Raw genomic sequence first — 24,373 nt, 5'->3', positions numbered from 1 at the left:
CTGCTGAGTTCAATTCCCAGCAACCACCTGGTGGCTCATAATCATCAATAATGAGATCTGGTGCCTCTGCTGATGTGCAGGCAGAACACTGTGTGTATAATAAATAAAAATTAAGAGAAAAGAAAGCAAATTAAGCGTGTACCAAATCTGAGGTATTCTGGGCAGGGTCATGTGACTTCACTGTCGCTTTGGCTCTGAGCACACTTGGGCATGTTGCACCGTGCAGGCCAGCAAGCTGTGAAACATCAATGAACTCTAAGGTGCCTTCGCTCAGGTCAAGGCTACTGCTGAGTAGGAGACGGCTCAGAGATTGAGCACTGCTGCTCTTCCAGACTCCGATATGTCATGCGGCTCATAACTGACCCGTAAGGCCAGGGCCAGGGGATGTGGCACATGGCACCCTCTTCTAGCCTCCGAGAGCAAACGCGTGCCTACCATACACACACAGGCACTGGCACATAAAATTTTAAACTCATTTATTTTTACGTGTATGAGTGTTTTGCCTGCACGTGTGTATATGCACCATATGTGTGCCTGACGCCAATGACGATCAGCAGAACGGGTCAGATCCCCTGGAACTGGAGTTATGGGTGGGTGCCAGCCACCACATAGTGCTTGGAACCGAACCTGGGTTCTCTGCAAGAACAAGCGTTCTTAACCGCCGAGTCATTTCTCCAGCCCTCACTAAACTAAAAACTAAGACAGGGCTGGAGAGCTGGCTCAGCAGTTGAGAGCACGGTGCTCTTCCGGAGGACCCTGCTTCAATTCCCAGTGGATCCCACTCGCTCACGCAGACATATATGTATGCTAAATGTACATAAAAATAAATAATTTTTTTAAAACTAAAACTAAATCATTCGACAAATTTTGTTTTATACTAGAGGCATATGTTGGGGGCTGGTCTGGCCACTGTGAATTCAGATGCTGAATTCTGGGCCCTGAGATCTAGTAACAGTCCAGAAGTGGGTACTGTCACACACATTGACCAATGTTGTTTAACTTTGCTCCCCAATGTCTCCGGTTGGCTAATAAAGAAGCTGGATAGCCTATAGCTAGGCAACAGAGGACAGCAGGTGGAACTTCCATTCCCAGTCTTGGGGTCTCAGGTAGGAACCACGAGGTAGGGAGACAGGAAGGAAGAGGAGGAAGAGAAAAGCGGTGGCAATTAAGAACTGACCTTATGGAGCAGAAACAGCCCAGGCAGGACCAGTATGGCATGTAAATCAGGGCACATGGCCGGAAAACAGCTAGCCTAGCTTAGATGGGCTGGAATAGATCATATCTGCCCCAGTTACTAAAGCTTATTAATAAATCAAATGTCTCTGTGTGATTTATTTGGGAACTAGAGTTTGTGAATAGAAAAACAAAAACAAAAACACAAAACTAAAATATAAAATCTCCTTACAGGTATATGCCCATGCCCAGCAGGACTTAGTTCTTTGTTGTTGTTTTGAGACAGGGTTTCTCTGTGTAGCTCTGGCTCTCCTAGAACTCAGTCTGTTGATCAGGTTGGCCTCAAACCCAGAGATGCCTCTCCAATGCGCTCAAATGCTGAGATTAAGGGCATGTGCTCCCATAGCTGGCTAGTTTCACTTTATAACTGCTGACCCTTCATAACACAGACCACTTAATATGCTCCCCATCTCTGCAGACAAATGCTGTTGGACACAGCTGTGTTTTTACTTCCTGGTGTTTGACTTGGCTCTGCCTTCCCAACCCACAATGTACTATAAGTCTTACAATGTTTCTGCAGAAGAATAGTGACAATGAAAACCTAACCGTCACTTACATTTGATGCCACAGCACGTGTTTTGTTTGCTAGAGAGATGGCCCAGCAGTTAAGTAGACATGCTGCAGAGGGCCCACATGGAGGGCCCACACTCGTTCCCAGCACAGTACTGGCTAATACCTGTTGTTTTGGGTCTGGACTCACAGGTACAGATATGTATATGTGTATCCACACACATACACATATTTTAAAAAATAATAAATATTTTAAATATAAAAAATTTTCTTCCTCAGCTACATACTTATGAAACAAGGATTGGGCCCCCAATGGTCCCAGGAGCGAACCCCACTCACTCATAAGACCTTTGTCCACAGAAGCTCTGAGGCTTCGTGCCCAGGGCAGCGGCTTCAGCCTACCAGACATTTCACACAGCAGCATGTGCAGTGTTTTCTGGAATGCTTTTGGGACTTCTGTCTGACCAATCCCTTCACAAGTCTATCATAGCATTTTTTTAGTTTAGTTTAGGTTTTTTTTTTTGGGAGGGGGGGACAGGATCTCACTATGTAACTCCAGCTGGACTGAAACTCCCCTGGTAGACCAGGCTAGCCTCAAACACAGAGATCCACTTGTTCTCTGCCTCCAGGTGCGGGAAGAAAAGGTGTGTGCCACCACTCCTAACTTCACCATGGCGCATATATATATATATATATATATATATATATATATATATATATATATAATTTTTTAATACTTTATTTCATTTTATGTGCATTAGTGTGAAGGTATCAGATCCCTTGGAATTGGGGTTACAGACAGTTGTGAACTGCCATGTGGGTGCTGGGAATTGAACCCGGGTCCTTTGGAAGAGCAGACAGTGCTTTTAACCACTGAGCCATCTCTCCGGCCCCCTCCACGAGGGCTTGTAAGGGCACCTGATGAAGCACATATGGCACTCTGGGCGTTGAGCATGGCTGTTTGAACTCAGTGAGCATGTATTAACTGAGAGAAAAGTGGACGATGCTGGAAACTCCCCCCATTCCAAAGTTCACATCTGTCTACACAGACGAAACAGTCTTTCTAAGTGGGAAGAGATACCCATGGGCAGACATGCCCACTCACCATGTACTAAGACACTGTTCTCTGTAGGTTCACTTACAAAGATGATGGACTAAAAAGAATCATTTGTTCTGTGTGTGCTGCTGTGAAATGATAAGGTCTCTGAACAATAGTCTTTTAGATGCTCCTTTTAAAGACAATCCTCTAGTAAAAACTACCAAAGAACTCGAGGACCTTATGGCCCTCCCCCACAAAACTCCCACAGAAGCTCAGCAAAGGCACATTCCTTGCTCTCACCTGGGAAAGGAAATACATACCCAATTTGGGGACTGGCTGTGTATCCCAGAACTGGTAGCTTCGCTTGCTGGCTTCCTCCATAGTTTTGGCAGGTCCCTGACCCACTGAGAACAGCTCAATGGCCTTCTGTATTTCCTGGATCCTCTCTGCTGGCAGAGAGTTCATCTGGGCAAGACAGTTGGAGAAAGAAAAGGCCCACTGTGTTATCAAGACTTCCAATTCATTGTGAGTTCAAGAGCTGGCTAGGCTATGTGTGGTGAAGCTCGCCTGTAATCCTAGGAAGCAGAGGCAGGTAAATCTCTGTGAGCTGGCTTGGTTTACACAGAGAGCTCCAGGCCAAACACAGTGAAACAGCGAAACCCTGTCTCACACACATAGACTTAGCTTGGTACAGGAGTACACATCTGTAATCCTAGCTCTCAGCAGGTAGAGACGCAGGAGGATTAGAAGTTTGAGGACAACCTTCGCTACATGAAACCCTGTATCAAAAAAAAAAAAAAAAAAAAAAAAAAAAAAAGGGTTCAGCAGGGTGCAGTGGTGCATGTCTGTAATCCCAGCACTCTGGGAGGCAGAAGCAGGCAGATCTCTGTGAGTTCAAGGCCAGCCCGGTCTACAAAGTGTGTTCAGGACATTTAAGGCGACACAGAGAAACCCTGTTGAGAAAGAAAGAAAAATTAGAGCTATAAGAGAGCCCAGAGCCCAGTTGGTAAAGTGCTTGCCACTCCAGCATGAGGGCCTGTGTTTGATCTCTAGCACCGACTTACACATATACACCTATACCCACACACAGCAAAACTGGGGGCTGGCGGTGTAGCTTAGTGATAGAGTACCTGCCTTGAATGTGCAAGACACTGGGTTCAAGCCCTAGGATCACAAAAACAGAACAGAACAAAACAAGAAAAGAAAAGAAACCTTGATTGCCTATTATCCTACAAGTTCTTCTTTAAAAATTGTGAATTAGTCAGGCATCTTCTATGTGTGTGGCGGTCAGAGTTGGACCCCACTGTGTGGGTCTAGGGGATCATAAGGCTTGGCTGCAAGGGACTTACGATCCCGGAGATCAAGAGCCACTGCTATACGCAGAGCACACACGTGCCATGTGCACCCAGAATTCTGCGTGTGCCGTGTTTGAGAATCGGGTCTAACCTGCAGAGTCTCTTAAGGTACCGTGAGCAATTTCAGCACCAAGGTCTAGGGCACAGAGGACAAACATCCCTGGGCTGCATTCCATCTTTAAATAATACAAGTGTAGATGATCTATTCCTTTACAATTACCCCAAAACTCATCAGTCATAGGAAAACATCTCCTTGTTACCTTCACAGGCTGATCCTGGGTTGAATCTGTGTCATTGCTTTTCTCTTTCTTCTTCTTCTGTTTCTTTTTCTTCTTTTTGGCTCCGGTGTCATTGGCTGGACTCAAGCCACTGTAAGACAAAGTAAACACTGATGGAGCCTCGAAAAAGAAACAACAGCAACAAAAACCAAATGCTTTCAACTACACTGACAAAAGGCCTTTCTGTAGAGCAGACCTCCGTTAATCAAGCCCACTGGCTTCAGAAGCAGACTGGAGACTCCAGTTCCCAGAAGGGGCGTTTGGAGGGCATTAGCAAGCATACCTCCCCTCTCCACTTCCGCCCCTCAGCTCCTCAGGAGACACTGTGCAAGGCAGGTCTAGGTTATGACAAAGGGCCTTTTCTGTTTTTGGTTTCACTCATTCATTCAGGCATGAACATATGCATGTACTCACTGACAGTTTCAAGCTGACCTCCAACAATGACTTAACTTTTGATCCTCCTGCTTCCACCTGGAGAGTGCTGAGCTTACAGGCATTCCTCCACCTGGTTTATGGGGCTCAAACCCAGAGCTTCTTGCATGCAAAGCAAACATTCTACCAACCAAGTCACATTCCCAGTCCTTTCTTTTTTTTTTTTTTCTAAGACAGGATTTCTGGCTCAGTACCTGGTATGTATCTTGGGCTGGCCTTGAATTTATGGCAACCCTCCTGCCTCTGCCTCCTAGGAGCTGGGGATGGCAGTTACAAGCTACCACAACCTTTTTTGAGGAGGTGAGGGGGATATGTAAAGATAAGTACCTGAATTACACATTGGGCAGCAAGACCTTAAGTGGTCAGTAATGGCAAACCCATCAAACTAGGAATCTTGGGAAAATTCAACCACAATAGTCTCACATAGCTACTTTTGCCACAGACAGATGAAAACTCTGTGTGTGGAAGTAGTAAGGGAACTTCCTCATGCTGCTTTCCCTCAGTAAGACATGGCAAAAACAGTTTCCTGGCTCCATGAACATGTCAAAATGAGGCCAGGCATGCTGTCACACCCTTGCTATTAGAGCCCTCGGGAGGCTGCAGTAAGCACACCATCAAACAGACACGGTGGTGCACATCTTCAATCTTAGCATACAGGAGGCAGAGGCAAGAAGCAGGTGGATCTCCGTGAGCTCAAAGTGAACCTTGTCTACACAGCATAGCAAGTTCCAGACCAGCAAGGGCTACATTGCAACACCTTGGCTTTACAAAAGAAAAGAAAGAAACAAAGAAAAAACAAGACATGGTGGCTCCTGAGTCCCAGGCCAGTCTGGAGGACAACACAGAAAGTTTTAGGCTAGCCTGAGCTACAGTGTAGAACACTGTTTAAATTTTTTTTTTTAATTTAAAAGAGGAAAAAATGGTACTTAAAGGTTTCAAAGTGTTTTGCGGTTATTTGAATATTAATGCCACCTTATAGCAACTGATAAGATGCTATCAATGGTGGTAAGTACACACACACAAAGAGAAAGTGTGTTATCACACACTTCCATTTCTTGGTCTGAGGCTAGCTTAGCCTGCTTACCTAGCCTGCTCCAGACAACAGGTTTTATCGCCAGTACTGGAGTAAGAAGGCGGGGAGATGGACCCGGCAGACACACACTGCTGTCTCTTTATATGCAGACTCTTCAGATTTATCTCCTGCGGATCCAGGCGACTATAAAAGGGTTATGAAACCAGGGAGCCATAGGGGCTGGCAGTTCTCTGCCTTAGACGAGCATATGGTCATCAAGTCTGGACACAAATGCACCTAATGAGTATTCTATTAATGAGACCCAGAAGGCACAGCACAGAGGGGGGACCGTGACATTCAGAGATGGAAAAGGCAAACTCCTTAAAACCAGATGCTCAGTTAATCTTCCAAGGCCACAGCAAAGAACAGGAGCCATAGTTACTCATGACCTCAGATAACTCCCTCTTAATAACTTATCTTTTTATCCAATATAGTCCCACTTAGAGCCTATCACAACTACTCTGTGGTCTTATTTCAGAGATACTCTCTTTTCAGTCTCAGGACTATGTATGGTATTTGAAAGGTTAAATAAAATCCAGTTTGTGTGTTTTATTCCAGTTTATAGAATGAATTATCAGGGTCTTGTGTATGAATTACCACCATATAAATCATTTTTATTTAATTTTTTGCAAAAAGAATAAAAAGGAGAAATGAATGCTGCATACAGATGTGGTGTCTCATCTTTGGGATCTTTGCAGGATCACTGCCGCAAGTTGAAGGTCATCCTGGTCTACATCATCCCAGGCTAGCCAGGCTACGCTGCAAGACTGTGTCTCAAAACCACCAACAAACAGCCATGAAAAGAGAATGCTGCCTGTTAGTTAACCAGCTGGGTACTTACTAAACACGACTTTACACGGTAATAAATAACCTCTCTCAAACAGAGTGCGCAAATCACTATGGAATGTATTTCTTGGCTGAGCACAGTGGCACAAGTTGGGGGGGGGGTGGCAGGAAGCTCATTAAGTTTGTGGCCATCTTGGGCTACAGCGTGAATTCCAAGCCAGCCAGTACTACATAGTGAAACTGTCAAGAAAAGAAAGATGGTCAGTCAGTCCACCTCCTCGGCTTCTTCAGAAGAGACACCCTGAATCCCATTTCTGTGGAAAGACCACAGACTATGTACTCTTGTTCTGGTTTTGGTGGTAAGCTGGTTTATTTTGTTCTGAGACAAAGTCTCTCTCTATAGGCAAGGTTGGTCTTCAATTCGAAGAGATCTTCCCGCCTCTACCTCTTAAGTACCAGGACAAAAGGTATGTACCAGCACACCTGACTTTACAGTTTTTGTTTTGTTTGTTTGCTTTTAGAGACAGGGTTTCTCTGTGTAGCCTTGGCTGTCCTGCACTCACTTTATAGACCAGGCTGGCCTTGAACTCAGAGATCTACCTGCCTCTGCCTCCCTGAGTGCGGGGATTACAGGCGTGCACCCCTACACCTGACTGTGGCTTTATGTGTTAATGTCATCATTCATTGTACTGAGGTATCAAGCCACAACTATGAGAACACGTGAGATTGCCGCGATCTTACTGACAACAGCCCCAAAAGGAAGAAAACCAATCAGGAGATACCAAAGATTCTCTAGTATCATTCAAGGCCATTATAATAACTGATTCATAAGACACCGAGTACAGAAGCGTGGAGAATGCAGCTGCCGGAAGAGCGGGAAAACGAGCAAGGTGATGCAGTCCCACCCTGCTTGGGAGGATGAGACGAGACTACCTGAACCCTGGAGTTTTGAGGCCAGGGTCTTGGTTGACTATTCCAGGGCATGTCAGGATTCAGTAAACTGAAACAGAAATTTCTCATAAATACAAGCCAGAGACTGAGCAGAGGCACACACTTATTACAGCAAACCAAAGCTTAACTTGGTCCTTTCTGTCCAAAACACAGAGCAAATGCTTGAGTGAACTCTGTCCTTGGGAGGCAGGAAGTATCTGCTATGAGAACTGAGATAGGTGTTCACACAGAAAGGCTGCTGGTCTGTATGTATAAGACTTTTGTCTGCATGTGTTTGTGTACCCCAGGCATGTGCCTGGTGCCTGTGGAAGTGAGAAGACGGTGGCAGATACCCTGGAACTGGAATGATGGATGGCTTGAACCAACATGTAGGTGTTGGGAACTGAACCAGAGCCCTCTGCAGAGCAGCAAGTGCTGTTAACCTATGAGCCATCCCACCAGCCCACTGATCGTATTGTAAAGCAAAGCTGACCAAGTTAAGTCAAGCGCACACCTTTATTCCTAGCATTTGGGAGGCAGAGGCAGGAGGATCCAGGACAGCCAGGGGTACAGAGAGAGACCCTGTCTTGGGGTGGGGGTGGGGAATATCAATCAGTAAGTAACCCAGCAAGCGTAGGATGAATTGGAAGAATGACAGATCCAGGGCAGGGAAGAAAAGCAATTAGGAAAGGATATCTTCAGAGCCGTTGAGATGGCTTAGCAAGGGAAAGTCCCTGCAGTACAAGCCAGGCACTGAATCCAACCCCAGAGATTCATGTGAGGGCGGGAGGAGAACCAGCTCAACGCTGTCTTCTGACCTACACACACACTGTGGCCATGTGTGAGCTAGGGTCTCACACTGCAGTCCAGGCTGATTTTGAACTCAGCCACTGAAGTCCTATGACTTTACGTATGAACCACCACAATCAACTAGAAATGTCTTTAAAACAAAACAAAAATGGCTTCTCTGTGCAGCCCTGGCTGTCCTGGAACTCCCTGTGTAGACCACACTGGCCTCAAACTCACAGAAATCTGGCTGCCTCTGCCTCCTGAGTGCTGGATTAAAAGACGTGCGCTACCATACCCAACAGAAACGTCATTTTAAAATAAAGGCTCTAAATTTTAAATTCAAACACACAAGAAATCTTATGGATGCTCTTGTACAAAATCAAGGCAGGAGGAGGAGATGGCAAATGAGCCTCTGTGCTTCTGAAATAGAACAGTGCCGGCTGTGTGTGGGTGGGAGGGAAGGGCAAGCTGACAGATGAGCAGAAGGAGCACACAACTTCCTGACAACACGAGTCTATAACATAGGCCCCTCTCCCTCTTACAGGATGACACACACTCAGATGTGTGTGCTAAAAACTAAAACCTATCATGGGAGAGGGGGCACTGAACCTTCACCCTTGCGAGGGATCTCACAGCAGTCTGCCTTAACCTGTTGCTTGCAGGAAACTACATGAGGCAACCTGGTCACCAACTAGCCAACCAGTACCAAGGAACAACCAACCAGAAACAAGCTACTCTCTAAAGATGCGGGGACCCCTTCCCCAATGTTACCATCTCATCTCCTAGAGTGGTGGTTCTCAACCTTCCCAGTGCTGAGACCTCTTAACGCACTTCTTCATGTTGTGGTGACCTCAAACCATAAAATCGAATCGTTGCTACTTCATAACCGTTGTTTTGTTACTGTTATGAACTGTGATGTAAATCTCTGATATCTGGGAGGTCTGATATGAGACCTGGAGGTGGAGAACCACTGCCCCACAAGGATGCATCTGGGAAGCCCCCAAAGCCATGTTATTATTTGTCTTCTCATGCCAGGCCCAGGAACGAAGCTTCAGTGTACAAGAGCAGGTGTTGGGGGTGCCAAGGAAAGGCAGGCATGGTGCCACATGCCGACAGTGGCAGCAGCAGGGACACCAAGGCAGGAAGACGAAGAGTTCCAGGTCAGTTCGTGCTGCATGTGGAGGACGAGCCACGTTTTATTCTGACAGCCTGTCTCTGACTCCTCCAACTCTCACTGACATCTGCTTTAAAATTACAATCTCCTAAAAAGTATATACATATAATTATTTACAGAAAATGACGGGTTTCTTTCTTCGCCTCCCAAAGACTTTAAAAATGCTCTGAGCACGGGGGCCACATCACAGGGCTGTTTCCCACAGCCCCTCCTATTACACTGCATACACAGCTAGTTCAACAGTTTTATGCTTGCCTGATGCTTTCTAGGCACAATGGACTAAAATAAAACTCAGAAAAGCTGCAGCCCAAAAGAGGTCAGTGAAACCTATCTAGTGCTGTTTCCACAGCCAGCTGTGCCAACATTCTGAGAAAGCAGTGAAGTGCTGTGCTCTTCTGTGCCTTGGTTGGGATTTTCAAAAACCAACTTCCTTACTCCTGGCCACTGCCCCCCCCCCCCTCAGGCCATGACCCATTTCTGAGGTCAAAGCAGACAGTGCCACTGGCACTATTCAAACGGTGCTGTCTGCAACATAGAACGCAGGTTTAGGAGAACAAAGTTCAGAAGGTAAAATCTGTAATTTTTGCTCACTGATTTCCTTCTTTTGTCTTGTTTGCAATGGGAACTCACCGTGGATAACCTTGTTCAAGATTCTCCTATGCTGGCCAGCCTCTTGTGTACCAGGGCATGAGGCTCTCTTTCTCTTTCTTTTTTTGACACAGGGTCTCACTATAAGGCCCTGGATGTCCTGGAACTCATCATGGTGACCAGGCTGGCCTCAAACCCACAAAGATCTGTCTGCCTTTGCCTCTCAAGTGATGGGATTAAAGGCCTATAAGACATACTCAGCTTTAATTTTCTTAACTTTTATGTGTATGTTTGTACATAAAGTGACCTCACAGACCAGAGAATCCCTGGAACGGTTAGAAGGCTCCTGATGTTCGACTCTGAGCCCCGACTCCAGCTCCCTATGCTCTCCATCTCTGAAAGCTAAAGCTATTCTTGAGAGTATAGTGCAAGTTTTCTACAGAAAGGTACCAAAATAAATCCTGACGTCTAGTAATGATTTCAGCATCAGGAGAGCCTTTTGCAAATGAAGGTTCCCTCAGGGGTGTGACACAGCCACCAGCCATCCTCACAAAGCCGAGACATTTAGAAGCCACTCAGGAGGGGGCCAGGTGGCACCAGCCAGTGTCCGCTGCAGTCTCTGCTCTGCTGTGGCTGCTGGGTCACTGGATACCACCCCCAAACTCCAATACCCCCACCAATTAGTTAGACTGGATGGCTCAAAAGGGCAAATGGCTGCTGCTAAGCCTGGTCACCGGAGACTGAACCCAGGGTCTACACGGTGGAATGGATGAACTGACTTCCTTTACGATGTCCTCTGACATCCACAAGGGCACTGCCACACTGGAGTACATTCTCAAATATGCAGAATTTTAAAAGTGCGAAAAGAAAAAAAGCTTGCTTATGAATCCTAAATTATTATGGCCCCAGAGGCACTAGGAGGCTACGCAGGCAGAACTGCAGAGGACTGCTTTTATTGTCACTTTGACTTCTCTGGATGTTCTGAGGATTCAATGAGCCAATTCCTGTCAGAGAGGAGAGCTACCTTCGGGAGCTCACGAAGACTCTGATATAACTGAGTAAAAGCTGGGCCAGCAGGGCTCACACAGAACAAGACTAAAACAGGGAAGCCATGAAACCAAAATTCCACACACTGAGTGTTTGATGCACTGTGACTTGGCAAGTCAAAGATCAAACCAAATGCTAAGGAGAGGTAAAGTGCTGGCCAGCTCCACTGCCACCTAATTCCCTAGTCTGAGGAAACCCACAGGTTGCTGAAGGCATCCAGAGAGAGGACGCTTGCTGCTACACGATGCAGGAGCTGGGGATAGGTTGTGCCTATCATGTGTAAGGTCCTGGGTCTGAGAGCACCACCACCACCACCACCACCACCACCAAAAAAAAGTCAGAACACAGAAGGCAACTCCCGAGAAAAACACACCCAGCGAGTTGAAAATGGATCCTCTAGTGTCAGAGGATGAGGTGGAGGCGCAGGACAAAAGCAGAACTGCTCTTCCCAACGGAAAGGAGATGCACCGAAGGGTTCAGCACACTGACAGTCATGGCGGGCACTCAACCCAGCCACCCTTCAGCTGCTCCCCTGTCAGTAGCGCTAAACAAACTGTGGAAAGCAAGCGCTGCCCCTGGCAAGGCGCGTCAGCTGTTAATTTTAGGGGCTTAGTATATAGAACATTGCATTTCTTGCCCTTTAAGGGAACAATCCCAAGGACACCTTGCCTGAGAAATCAGAAAGAGGCTCGCAGAACTAGGAGTTGTGGCTCATTCCTGTAATTCTAGCCTTTGGGAGGCAGGGCTGAGGTAGGGGATCACCACAAATTTGAAGGCAGCCTTGGATACAAGCTGAGACCCTGTCTCAATAAAATAAACAACAAACAAACAAAGAGAATGGAGGAACAGGTGAGATAAAGTGGGCTGAGGTGCTTGGAGCCAAGGCTGATACTCTGAGTTTGATCCCCAGGACCTATATGGTCAAACGATTCCCATGAGTTTCCTCTGACCTCCACAAGCTTGCTATGCACACACAAAACATCCACACAAATAAATAAATGTAATAAATGAAGATTTCAGATTTAAAAGAAAAAAATAAAGAGAAAAAACTACAGAAGCATCTCCGTAAAGCCCCTAATCTTCCAGCTTGAGAGAGAAAGGGTTAACTGGCCGCCTGTCAAAGTGAGCACATTAGTTCAGCAGTGTGGGAGATCATCAAAACCAGTCTGCCATGGGCAGCAGGCTCCCTGAAATAGGCTTCATTTGCTTCTAATTTCTTTTGCTCTCCAGTTTCTTCTCTTTGAAGCAGCTCTTGATTAGTTTCTTTTTTAAATGCCATTTAATTAGAAAACATAATTAGAAATACTTATTTGATATCAGCGATGAGCGTTCTCTTCATTTCTGCTTTGATCTAGTTTTGAAAAACCAAAGGCTGAGGGGGGGGGGGGAATGAAGTAAATGCCTAAAAAGATTTCTTCTTCCCAAGTGCTAGATGCAATTATAAGCCAACTAACAGCATAGATACAGCCACTTTGAGACAAAAGGAAGACAAAAGCAAGTAAGGAAAGCTTTGTAGAATTTATCTTCTGTCCTATTTGCATGAAACTGTCAACCTGATACAGCCTGCAGTCATCTGAGAGGAGGGACTGGACTGAAGAGCTGCCTAGATCAGGCTGGCCTGTGGACATGTCTTGAGTGCTGACACAGGAGGGCCCAGCCCACCGAAGGCAGCACTATCCCTAGGTCCTGAGCTGTATAAGAAAGAAAACTAGCCGGGCGGTGGCAGCACACCTTTGATCCCAGCACCTGGGAGGCAGAAGCAGGAGGATCTCTTGTGAGTTCGAGGCCAGCCTGGTCTATAAAGGGAGCCCAAGACAGCCAGGGTTACACAGAGAAACCCCATCTCCAACCTTCAACAAACAAGAATGTTGGTGATAAAGGTGCTAGCTATGGAAGCCTGACCGCCTATGCGCCATCCTCAGAACCCATGCAGAAAGGCTGCAGGTGGTGACAAGACTCAAGGCAGAGCTATGAGAATCACCTGGAAGCCCGAAAGCCCGTTAACCTAGCGTGCGCAGCAAGGCAGAACCAACCAAGGAGCCCTGCCCTAACAAGATGGAAGGAGAGAACTGAGCCCCCAAAACTCTTCTGACCTCTAAATACACACACACACCATTTTTTTTTTTTTTTTTTTTTTTTCTGGACAGGGTTTCCTCTATGTAGCCTTGGCTGTCTGGGACTCGCTTTGTAGATCAGGCTGGGCTTGAGCTCACGGATCCGCTGCCCCTGGTTCTCTGAGGGCTGGGGTCACAGGCATGCGCCAACCCTGGCTCACTCAATAATACCTACTAGGCACCAGGCATCTCCAGGATGTAACCCTTGCTCTCATGCATCTTAACAGCCCAGGAAATGGAGACCTGGACACAATACATTATCAAACATATCACTTATTGCTATAGTAAAGCTATTAAAATACATTTGTAAAATTAATGGAAGGCTTGGGAAAGGGGAAGATAGGAAGAAAGAACAGAAAGGGAGAGGTACATTCTAAATGTTTCTCTCTAATCTCATAAACAACTGTAGATAAAGAAACTCTCCCAAAATCACAACTATTGAGTATCACAATGAGGCTTTCAAAACAGGTTTTATTTTGCTTTTGTACACAGAGTTTCACTATGTAGTCCTGGCTGGTCTGCTACAAAGACCAGGCTAGCCTTGAACTCACAGAAATCCACAGGACCACACAGATATACCCTGTCTCGAAAACAAAACAAGAAGAAGAAGAAAAAGTAGGAGGAGGATGAGGAGGAAGAGGAGAAGGGGGAGGAGGAGGAGGATTGCACCACCACACCCTCCTCAAAGCAGTTTTGAATGACTCGAGGTTCATTCTTTTCCAAGGGTGATGCTGTCTCTTTCCAAAACACTTTGTTTTGAACACAAAACAGAAACGCTGATTCCATCGTCAGAAGTAGTCTGTCTCCCGCCACCTCCAAAGTGCACTAAAGTAACTTGCTCACTCAAACACTCCCGAAGAGTTTGGGAGAGGGGAGCTGCCACTCCATGGTACTACAACCAAAACAAAGAACTTCCTGGCAAACAGGCTTTTCTTGGTTTTTATGCTTGTGACTACATACCAGGGCCTGCGACATGTTAAGCACATGCTCTATGGCTGAGCTCTACCCCAGGTCGTGCCAAAGTTTTGCAAACTGCAGTTTTTCAGAGTACAAAACCGATTTAAAAATAAATGAGTTAATTTAAAAGAAGATTGACACTGATCAGGGCAACAGTTTCACAGAGAAAAACACAGCAATTACAGAATGAACAAAGAAAAAGTTCACACTTCCACTTCTGAAATGACTTTCACATTCAGCACTCTCATCTGATTGGGTTTTTTTTTCTCGGGAGACCTGCCCAGCTTCTTCCCCAGCTTCTACTTCCTCTTTCTCCGCTCTTCCATTCGTGGGAATAGCGGCTGGCTTAAATGGGCTGTTACATTAGCTCTGTTGTGAGTTACAGCAACAGAACATAGACATAAAATCAAATTTGGCAAGCTTCCTTTTCAGCCACATTCCTGTGACTTTTTTTTTTCTTCCATACTGGCTAAAGAACAAGAAACTAGATCTTTTTTAAACCTAAAACTCACCACAGGCAGATTACTAATCATTTAATCCTTTGTTCAACCATCTCTAGAATAGAAGAATAAATAGAGTGTATCCAAAGGTTATGACCTTCTACCTTTATCTCAGCTTTAACTGGGGTAAGGAGGAAGCTAGGGTTGCTGGCTACTGCTAATGACAAGCTGGCTATAACAAAATCTGGCTATAAAAATCAGACTACCAAACACTCAGAGACAGTTAGAAACCCACAAGTCTCTTTACACACAAAAAAGTACATATGTATAGATAGATGGACAGACAGTCTGTTAGCAGCAGAAAAATAATGTTAACAAAAATACAGTATTCACGGTGACTGGCTTACAGATGTACTGATTTGGAAGAAAAAAACAAAACAAAAACTCTCAAATATCTGGCCCATTTCTTCTTCTCTAGTAACAAAAGCCAGCAATTACTCATAGTAAGACCCTGACCTCCACGGTGGCCTATATATAGTAATCCCTACATCTGGAAGGCAGAGGCAAGAGCATCACCCCAAGTTTGGGGTCAACCTGTTCTACATGGCATGTCCCAGGCCAGTCGGAGGTACACAGAGAGAATATATCTCAAAAAACGTAACAAACAAACAAACAAAAGCCCCGGGAAGACACCTAAAGAACAAGATGTACAGCAGTATCCCAGAAACACCAAATGTTCTCCAAGAAGCAACACCACTTTGTTGAAGCTTTGAGCCACTTCACCAAATTAACAAAGTAAAGGTACAATAAAATGGACTCTTAACAATATCCACGGATTATCTGAGGCCGTAGACACTGAGTAAGTCAAAACATTATCACATCGCTAACAACACGGGATTTATAAGGCAACTTTGTATTCTGGAATTCTCCGGCGGTGATATTTTACAACATAATTACACGCATGGCTTGTACAGCCTGGTGAATTTCTTCACTGACCGTGAACTCTAACGAAATATTCTATCATTCGTTTATTGCTAGTCACGTTGTTCATGCACCTCTAGAAGTAACGTTCCTTCTGAACTGCAGTTTCTAGACTGCTCTGCGATGTACTATCGAAACCCACCGTCCAAAAATGTTCTTTTCCCCCTACAGTGCCCGAAGCACACGACTGGTTCGCTACACAGAACTTTTATATAATGAAAGTACTGCATGTCTCCGACCCTTAATATCCGAGCACCCACCCTGGTAAATGACAAAGGCAGAAACCAATCGCTGGGCAGGATCACAATGGCTTAGCCAATAAGAACATGGGGGTGGGGTTAAACTAAGCTCCCGGTGACTTCCCCGCACCCCAGATACCAAGCTTGTGGGAGACCGGACAGGAATTGGGCTACGAGGATCTCGTTACCTTCGGTTGTAGCTGTTGTTCTCCTCGTTCTCGCAATCGCTGCAGTGCTCATGGCCGTTTCCGTTCCCTTCCATCATGACTGGCAGCGAAGGTGCCGGCAGCTTCACTGCTGTCTCACTCTCATCCGCCATCTTGGGTTGCGAGAGCCGAGCTCCGCGCCCCGCTACATGGAGGGCTCCTATTGGACAGGGGAAATAAGCGCTGTATTCTGGGTTTTGTAGTGTTTGTGAAGAAATCTGACACTAAGGGTGGTTTGTTCTCAAGAAAGTGTACCGAAGCGGACTACAAAGCCCAGAAATCATGAAGGGACGCGGCCTTGAGAGGAGTGGGCAGCAATTCCGGAAGCCCCTAGGTTCAGCCACGCTCTGAGGCGAAGCGAGCTAACACACTTTACAGGGTGGTCGCGGGGCATGCTGGGAGTTGCAGTTCCCATGTTGAGTTAGGGTTTCGCGAGTGAAGGGCTGCAAAGTCCAAGCTTTCCAGTTTCCCTTTGATAGTCACCGGGCACAGGTGAGCCGTTATCGGCTACCGTTAAGGACCGTTACCATTCCTGGGTAAGTGAAAGACACTGAGGTCCATGGCTGCGATTCTCCAGGAGCCCTAATGGCCCTTGGAGAGGGCTTTCATACCGGAAGCCAGGTTTGCTCTCGGCCGCGTTCCTCACTCCGGCCTTTTAGGCAGACCTGGGTCATTGGAAGTCTAAAACCCGGAGGCTATAAAACCAGGAGGCGGCGGGCTGAGGTGTTTGGAGCACTAATCCTGAGCCTGAAGACGATTGATTGGAGCCGAGGCTTACTGGTTTTGGGTTTCTAGTTTTGTACCGAGCTCTTCTTCACATTGTCCTTCGATTCCCCAGTAGATTCCCCTTACATCACAAGTCTTTTTTTTTTAAGGATTTTAATTACATCATCTCACCCCCCTTCCCTTTCCTCCTTTTTCTAACTCCTCCCATATAACCCCCACCTTCCTCTAAAATGCATGGCCTCCTTTTCTTAATTGTTACATAGGTGTGTGTGTGTGAGAGAGTGTGTGTGTGCGCGCGCCTACAGCCTTCTCAGTCGGCATAATGTTATGCATATGATTTCAAGGCTGATGTGCTCTTCCCTGGGGAGGAAAATTTCTTCCACCCTTTTTAGCATTAATTGCCCGTAGTTTTTAGTCTAGAGTTGAGTCCTCGTGGGCTCCCCTAACTCCCCATTACAACTCTTAATGAGCACTTAAGCACGAGGCTCTGGGGTGAGGCTTTTTGTACATGACTTCGTACAAGCCTAAAATGTACATGCCATTATTATTCCTTTTTCACAGAGGAAAAGACTGTTCCTGAAATGTTGGTATTGCTTGTAGGCGGCAAAATCTGTATATAAATCTGGATCTACCTACTCTATGCCCTCTTTAATTCTTTACCGTCACGACGGTCACATTGTAGGATACATGCAATCACCACAGGAAAATCGGTTACAGGAAGGTAATTGCAGCCTCTATCTTAGAATTGCCTGAATGCATCAGTCCCTTTGGTCTCCGTCCTGTGACTAATCTAATCGTAATTCTGAGAAGATAGCCCAAAGACTTGGGTTTAGAGATTTCCTATTTGTCTTGAATATGGTGGGTGGTGAGAGAAGACTGGTTCTTATCAACAGAGAGCTATTCGGCCAAAAAAGGGAAATGGTCTGTGCCTTTGCAAAGGGAAGATACAATTCCCCTCTGACTCACAGAAGGCAAAGTACAACACAGAGCTAAATATAGCTGACTTCACTTGCATTAGTGGCAGACCCAGGAAAGAAAATAGACCCCAAAGATGCAAACAGTCCTTGATCATGTCTGTTTGATTTTGAAAAGCAATCAGAGCTGCCCACTTGGGCTTAGCTGTCACCAACACTCATCTCTTCAGGACCAAAGCTGCTCTTTCAACATTGACACCAGGGCGCAGTGGTAGAGGGCTTGCCTAGCTTGTGTGAGGCCCTGGGTTCAGTGCCTTACTACATCCAGCATATTACATTTATATGTGTGTGTGTGTGTGTGTGTGTGTGTGTGTGTGTGTGTGCAAGTTTGCGCCTTGACCCACTGAGCCATCTCACCACCTGAAGGTTAACTTTCCTATTGTCCCCTTAACTTATATGCTCTTGTAAAGTAGACGGGGGAGGGGAAGTAAAGAAAATTGTACTTGCCCCTCAGTGAGCCTCAGTTGCAGAGCTTGGATGAGAACTTACATCTATTATTCTAGTTCCTAGTCTTGTGGTGTTGGTTTCTGCACGCTACCTATTAGGCAGAAGGTAGAAAAACCTAACTGCCTGAGAGGAGAGTGCTTTTATTTCACTTTTTGTGTTTAGCGTTTTGGGAGAAGCTCCATGGGTAAAGGTGTGCACACCCACCCACCCACGAACGTAGAGGCCGGAAGAGATTTCTTTCCTATTGTTTTCCGCCTCACGCCCCTGAGAAACGCTTTCTCACAGAACCCGGAGCTCACTGTTTTCACCTAGACTGGCTGGGCTCTATGTGTTCTGAAGTTACAAGCACACAGCGCCATGACCAGATTTTACATGGATGCTACAAAATTTTAATTCAGGTCCTCATGATTGCACAGCAGATATATTTATGATAGGGCCTTACCTTTGTGGTCCTGGCTGTCCTGGAACTTGCTATGTGAACCAGCCTGGCCTAGAACTCAGAGATCTCCTGCTTCTGCTCTCGGGTTCAGGGATTAAAGGCATGTACCAACATGCCCAGCATATCTTTTTTTTTCTCACTGAACCATCTCCCCATCTCAGGATGGTGCATCTGTGGTACTGTAATGAATTGATAAAGCTGTAGGTTGAAGGATGAGGAACATTTTGCAAGTCAAGATTGGAAGCTATGGTAGTGGTACAGGCCTGTCATCTGTCTGCTGGGGAGGCTGAGGTAGCAGATCAATGCCAGCCTGCCATCTTAGTGAGCTGTGTAAAAGCAGAAAATACAAAAGCGGCTAGAGATGGCTCAGTGGCAGAGAACTGGTCTAGCTTGAGGTCCTGGGTTTAAATTCTTAGTACTACACAGAGAAAGAATGAGAGGCAAAAAGGTAAACTTGAAAACACAGGCAAGAATTAGGCCAAAGAGAGGTTGACTAGGACTATGTCCTAAAGACGTGAGAGCCACTGATGGTATTTTACCTGGAGAAAGATAGGATTGTATTTTTGTTGCCAAATGATCCTTTTGGCAGGTCTGTTGGTAGGGTACTTGCCAACAACACACAAAGCCCTAAATTCAGTCTCCAGCACCTTGGAAGCCAGGTGTAATGTTACCCATGAACTAAGGAAGTAGCAGTAGGAGGATCAGAAATTCAAGATCACCCTTGGCTACATAGAGAGTACCAGGCTGGCTTGGGCTGCATGAGTCTGTATTATGTTTTTGTTTTGGATTTATTTATTTTATTTTATTCTTTGGTTTATTGAGACAGGGTTTCTTTGTGTAGCCTTAACTGTACTGAACTCACTTTGTAAACCAGGCTGGCCTTGAACTCACAGAGATCCACCTACCTTTGCCTCCCAGAGTGCTGGGATTACAGGCATGTGCCACCTGCCCGGCTTGTTTTGGATTTTTGAGACTGGGTCTATGTATTCCTGGCTGTTCTACAAGACCAGGCTGGCCTTGAACTCAAAGAGATCCATTTGCCTCTACATCCTGAGATCTGAGATTAAAGGTTTGTGCCACCATACCCAGCTGAGGCTCTGGTTTACAAAAAAATAAGTTTATACAGTACAGTCACTTAGTAATCTTAGGCAAGAGGGTTTCTTCCCTCCGAACAAGTCTAGTCATCTGGGTGTGAAATAAGGGATGGTCCTTGATAACTTATCTCTACTGGAGTTCACCTTTTGGAAGGGACCCTTGATTCTCCCTGAGACACAGTCCTAACACAGTCCCAAGAACACTGGGCCTCTTGCTTGGTGTTGTGGGTTTAAGAATGTTCCTGCCAGCTGGGTATGGTAGCGCACACCTTTTATCCCAGCACTTAGTCGGTAGAGGCAGGTATTCAATTTGAGGCCAACCTGGTCTACTAAGTATAAAATTAAAAGTAAGGGCTTTTGTATGCCCGCTTTAGCTCCCAAATAATGTCACAGAAACCTATTATATTTATTAGTAAGCTTTAAATACTATAGCTGGGCAGATATTTAGCTATTCTAACCTGTCTACACTGATCAAGACTACTTTTCAGCCACTGGCTGCATTACCTACCATCCTGGCTGCTCCTGCTCCATCTGTGTCCTCATGACCACTCCCCTGATAGAGATACCCTCCTCCTTCTCTTCCTCCTTCCTCTCTCTCCACCTGGGACCCCCTCCCTGGGATCGGAAGTCCTACCCTAACTCTTCTCTACCACTATAGCTATAGACTGTTTAGCTTTGTATTAACTAGTCAGAGGCGATGAAGAACAATTTTTACACAACGTTGAGACAGATGCTGCAATAATAATAGCAATGTCAACATCGCCAACCAGATCTCTGGGTATAGAAATAAACATCTGAATACACAGCGCACAAAACCATCCCCCAACAGCAAAGCTGGGACAACCCAGGACTCCGTCACACAGAAACCCCCGCCTCGAAACCAACCAAACTAAACCAAACCAAACCAAAAATGTTCCTCTCAGTCCCTGAACTTTAATAAGTTAGGGGCTAGCAAGACAAGATGGCTCAGAGCATAGAAGTAATTTTCAGGCAAGCTTGGCAACCTATGTTCTGTATCTAGAATCTACATTGAAGGAAACAACTGACTTCTGGAAATTTATCATCAGACCTCCACATGTGGACCGTGGGATAGAGAATGAAGTGGAGGGTGTATATTTCTGGGGTGGCATGGTGAAAAAAGGTTTCGGGAAACCATTTTTTTTAAAATCTTTTTATTTTATGTATAGTAAGTGTTTTGTCTATGTGTGTTTGTGTGTACTTGTGTGCCTAGTACCCAAGGAGGCCAGAAGAGGAAGTCTGATTCCCTGGAACTACAGTAACTAATGGTTGTGAACCACCATGTGCATGCTGGGAACCAAACTTGGGTCCCCTAGAAGAGCAACAAGTGGTTTTAACCACTGGACTATCTCCCCAGTCCTTTTTGTTTCCTTCCTTTCTTTTTTTCTTTCTTTCTTTCTTTTTCTCTTTTTGTCTTTCTTTCTCTCTGTCTTTCTTTGTTTCTTTCTTTCAGTGTTATATATCCCAGGCTAGCCTGAACTTCTGATCTTCCTGCCTCTACCTCCCAGTGTTGGCATTATAATAATGTGCCACCATTTCCATTTAATGAGACACTAGAGACCCAGCTCACGGCTGGACTCTGTGCTAGGGAAGCATGTTTCTGTAATCGAGCCACATCTTTCTCCCCATAACACACACTTTACATTCGGCTTTTGGAGGCTTCGTGAGCTCTGGATCCCACATTGTGACTTCTGGGACTCTACACACCCCCTCCAAAGCTAAGCTGCAGATTTACTTCAGTGTGTGTGTGGTTTTCCACCAAGACCTTACAGTGTATGAGGTGGGAGAATGAGAGGAGCTAAGCCAGAGACACCGTAAAGTCACTATGAGACAGATCTCATGTGGGAGGTGTATTGGGAGGGGGTACACAGAGGCTGGGTGAGAGTGGAGGGAAGAGAGTGGGGGACAGTAGAGACTGTAGAGAGTAGCACATGCACGGGGGAGGACGTGCAACTCGTGGACATGCAGCTAGTGATGACATATCCTCCTCTTGCTGGGTCCCTGGATCAGGTGGTGGAGATGCCTGATGGCCAACAAGAACAGTCTGGGTTTTCTCCCATTTCTGTGTATTCTTTAGGACAGCACACAATGGCCCTTAAAATTTGCTGAGTAGGGTTTAGTGGCAGAACCTTTGTCTGGTGGGAGATCCTGGGTTTGTTCTCTGTTCCTAAAAACAAAAGTAACAATAAAATTGTTACATTTAGGTATGAGCAAGTGGTACTAAAGAAGGGATAAGGCCCTAGTGGAGGCGTGTGACAAGTAAGGCAGGAAAATGGACTGCATGCCAAGATGTTTGGTTGTATCACACTGTTGCTGGCAAGCCATCCTGTCCATCTTTGTCATCAGCTATCTTGTTTGAGCAGGTCAGGTTTTATTCAGTGGTTCGTCCAGAGTGTCGATACTGCTTAGTATGGAGTTGAGACTTTAGAGGGGATGCTTTAACACAGATCTGGGTGAAAGAATCATATTACCTTCCTTCCATAGGGCAGCATTTGATGAGAAATGTCTGTAATGATGAACTGGCCAAGTTACAAAGGCTGTGTTTCTGGCTAAGGAGTTTGGACCTATGTTTTTAGCAGCCCCCTTCTCTTCCACACCCCTCTTTTTTGAGACAGTGTCTGGCTGGCCTGGATAGAAGTCATTGGGTAGCCCAGGCTGGCCTTCAGCTCCTGCCCACCTCCTGAATATTGAGATTATAGACATGTACTGCCATACCCAGCTGTGGAAGCTTTTAAATAAGGAATGAATATTAATGATATTTGTGAATATGGTATAAATTTAATCATGTATTAATATTCATTTAAAATAAACATGGAAAGTAAATTTAGTTTTAGGAAGTAGAAGTCAAAGGAGACATTTCTAATAGACACACAGGGCTGTTCTTCAAACAAAGCTTGAAGCATTGTGATATGCTAGGCTAGATGCTAAGACCCAGATGGAACTAAGACACAAGCCACTGTCAGGATGAAATGAAATCATTGCCTAAGCAGTTGGGGTCAACTCAAGGTTTATTGTCACTTTCTTAAATGATGAAAAATAACTGAGTTGAAAGAGTTCTTAACAGCCTAACCTCTGAATTACCAAGACTGAGATTGAGGAGATGGCCCAGAAGGTCTGAGTGCTTGCTATACAAGCATGAGTGAAAACCTGAGCCTGAATCCCTATTATTCATGTAGAAAGCCAGGTGTGGCTGAATGCATCTGTAACCCCAGCACTATGGTGGATGGAGAGACTGTCCAAAGGGGACAAGGGTTTCTCTGTGTAGCCCTGGCTGTCCTGGAACTCTGTAGACAATGTTGGCCTCAAGCTCAGAGATCTACCTGCCTCTGCCTTTCAAATGCCGGGTTCAAAGACGTGTGTCACCACCACCCAGCTCTGTACATTAATTGTTAGAGGGAGGACGGAGACATGTTAGAGCTGGCTTTATAGAATGAGAGATTTAGTCTTCTTGGCCTCTTGGCTTAGAGCCAGGAGAGCTGTGTCCTGAGAAGGAACTTAGTACTGCTGAGAGTGAACTTCACAGATAGCAAGGAGCTGCCTTGATTGAGGGTTAGTGTCTTCTGTGCTGTTACATTGCCTGTGTTCCAGAAAATAACCCCCACTCATGCTCATGCATACAAGCAAAGTGAAATTCAGTGAGTCAAAAAAGAAAAGGAACATCAAAGTATGAGGGGCTTTGTCAGGAAGAGATGGGATAGGGCTGGCAAGATGGCTCAGAGGGAAAGGAACTCAATACCACATCCGAAAACCTGAGTTCAACCCCCAGAATCCACACCGCAAAGGAAAAAAATCAACTCCTACAAGTTGTCTTCTGACCTTGAAAACAGCCCCCCAACATTAAAAAAAATGTCTGAATGTGTTGAATAATTTTTTTTTTTTTTTAATTTAAGAGGGAGTGAGTTCTAAGGTACTGGGCAAGATACATATATCTAAATCTAGATAGTGTAGACAGTGCAAGAGGTTCAGACACTGTCAGGATGTGTGAAACAAAGGGTCCATTTGATTGTGAGATGAATTCTGTTTGCAGGTTCAGAGCCAGTGAAGGCTGCAGAGTGACTCAGTTGGGGGAGGGTAGGAGGATAGATACCATTCATTTAGAGACAGCATAAGTATCCTTGGCCTAGAGGCAAGGAGAAAATTCTAGGGGAATGAGGTTGAAACAGCATGCAAAATTGTGATTTTCCCCCAGTCCCTAATTCTTTCCCTATTTTATTTATTTTGTCATCTATCTATCTATATGGGGGATTGATCTTGGGGCTCTAAGCTACTAGGTAAGTGTTTTATCACTAGGCTACATCCTTGGCCCTTTAAATTTTTTATTTTGAGACAGAGTCTCGAAGTTACTCGGGTTGGCTCTGAAGTCACTCTAGCCCAGGCAGTCCTTGTCCTTCTGCTCCTCCTGCCTCAGGTTCCTAAGTAGCTGGCATTACAGATCTGAGTCAGCAGGCCAGGCAACTCTCAACTTTTAACCACCTACTCCCGCTCTCCTTTTTGTGTGGTTTCCT

General features: G+C 45.5%; 2 protein-coding genes across 3 annotated transcripts in view; one reads left to right on the top strand and one right to left on the bottom strand.

The window, feature by feature from the left end:
* Positions 1–16,326, bottom strand: part of Nmt1 (N-myristoyltransferase 1) — a 32,333-nt gene extending 16,007 nt beyond the window's left edge. Inside the window, exons 1-3 of the mRNA XM_055619593.1 lie at positions 16,153–16,326; positions 4,398–4,506; positions 3,103–3,247 (exon numbers count right to left, since the gene is read on the bottom strand). Of these exons, the coding sequence (XP_055475568.1) occupies positions 3,103–3,247; positions 4,398–4,506; positions 16,153–16,283 (385 nt within the window). The 5' untranslated portion in view covers positions 16,284–16,326. The remainder of the gene's footprint in view (positions 1–3,102; positions 3,248–4,397; positions 4,507–16,152) is intronic.
* Positions 16,327–16,591: 265 nt separating this feature from the next.
* The window catches only part of Dcakd (dephospho-CoA kinase domain containing), a 34,481-nt gene continuing 26,699 nt past the window's right edge, over positions 16,592–24,373 (top strand). For both annotated transcript variants that reach the window (XM_055619595.1, XM_055619594.1), the window contains exon 1: positions 16,592–16,706. The gene's annotated coding sequence lies outside the window, so the exon portion shown is untranslated. The remainder of the gene's footprint in view (positions 16,707–24,373) is intronic.

Source organism: Psammomys obesus, unplaced genomic scaffold (genome assembly GCF_907164565.1).
Source record: "Psammomys obesus unplaced genomic scaffold, mPsaObe1.curated_primary_1811, whole genome shotgun sequence".
NCBI classification, from domain to species: Eukaryota; Metazoa; Chordata; class Mammalia; order Rodentia; family Muridae; genus Psammomys; species Psammomys obesus.
Note: the sequence above shows the minus strand (reverse complement) of the source record. Positions and strands in the feature narration are given on the sequence as shown.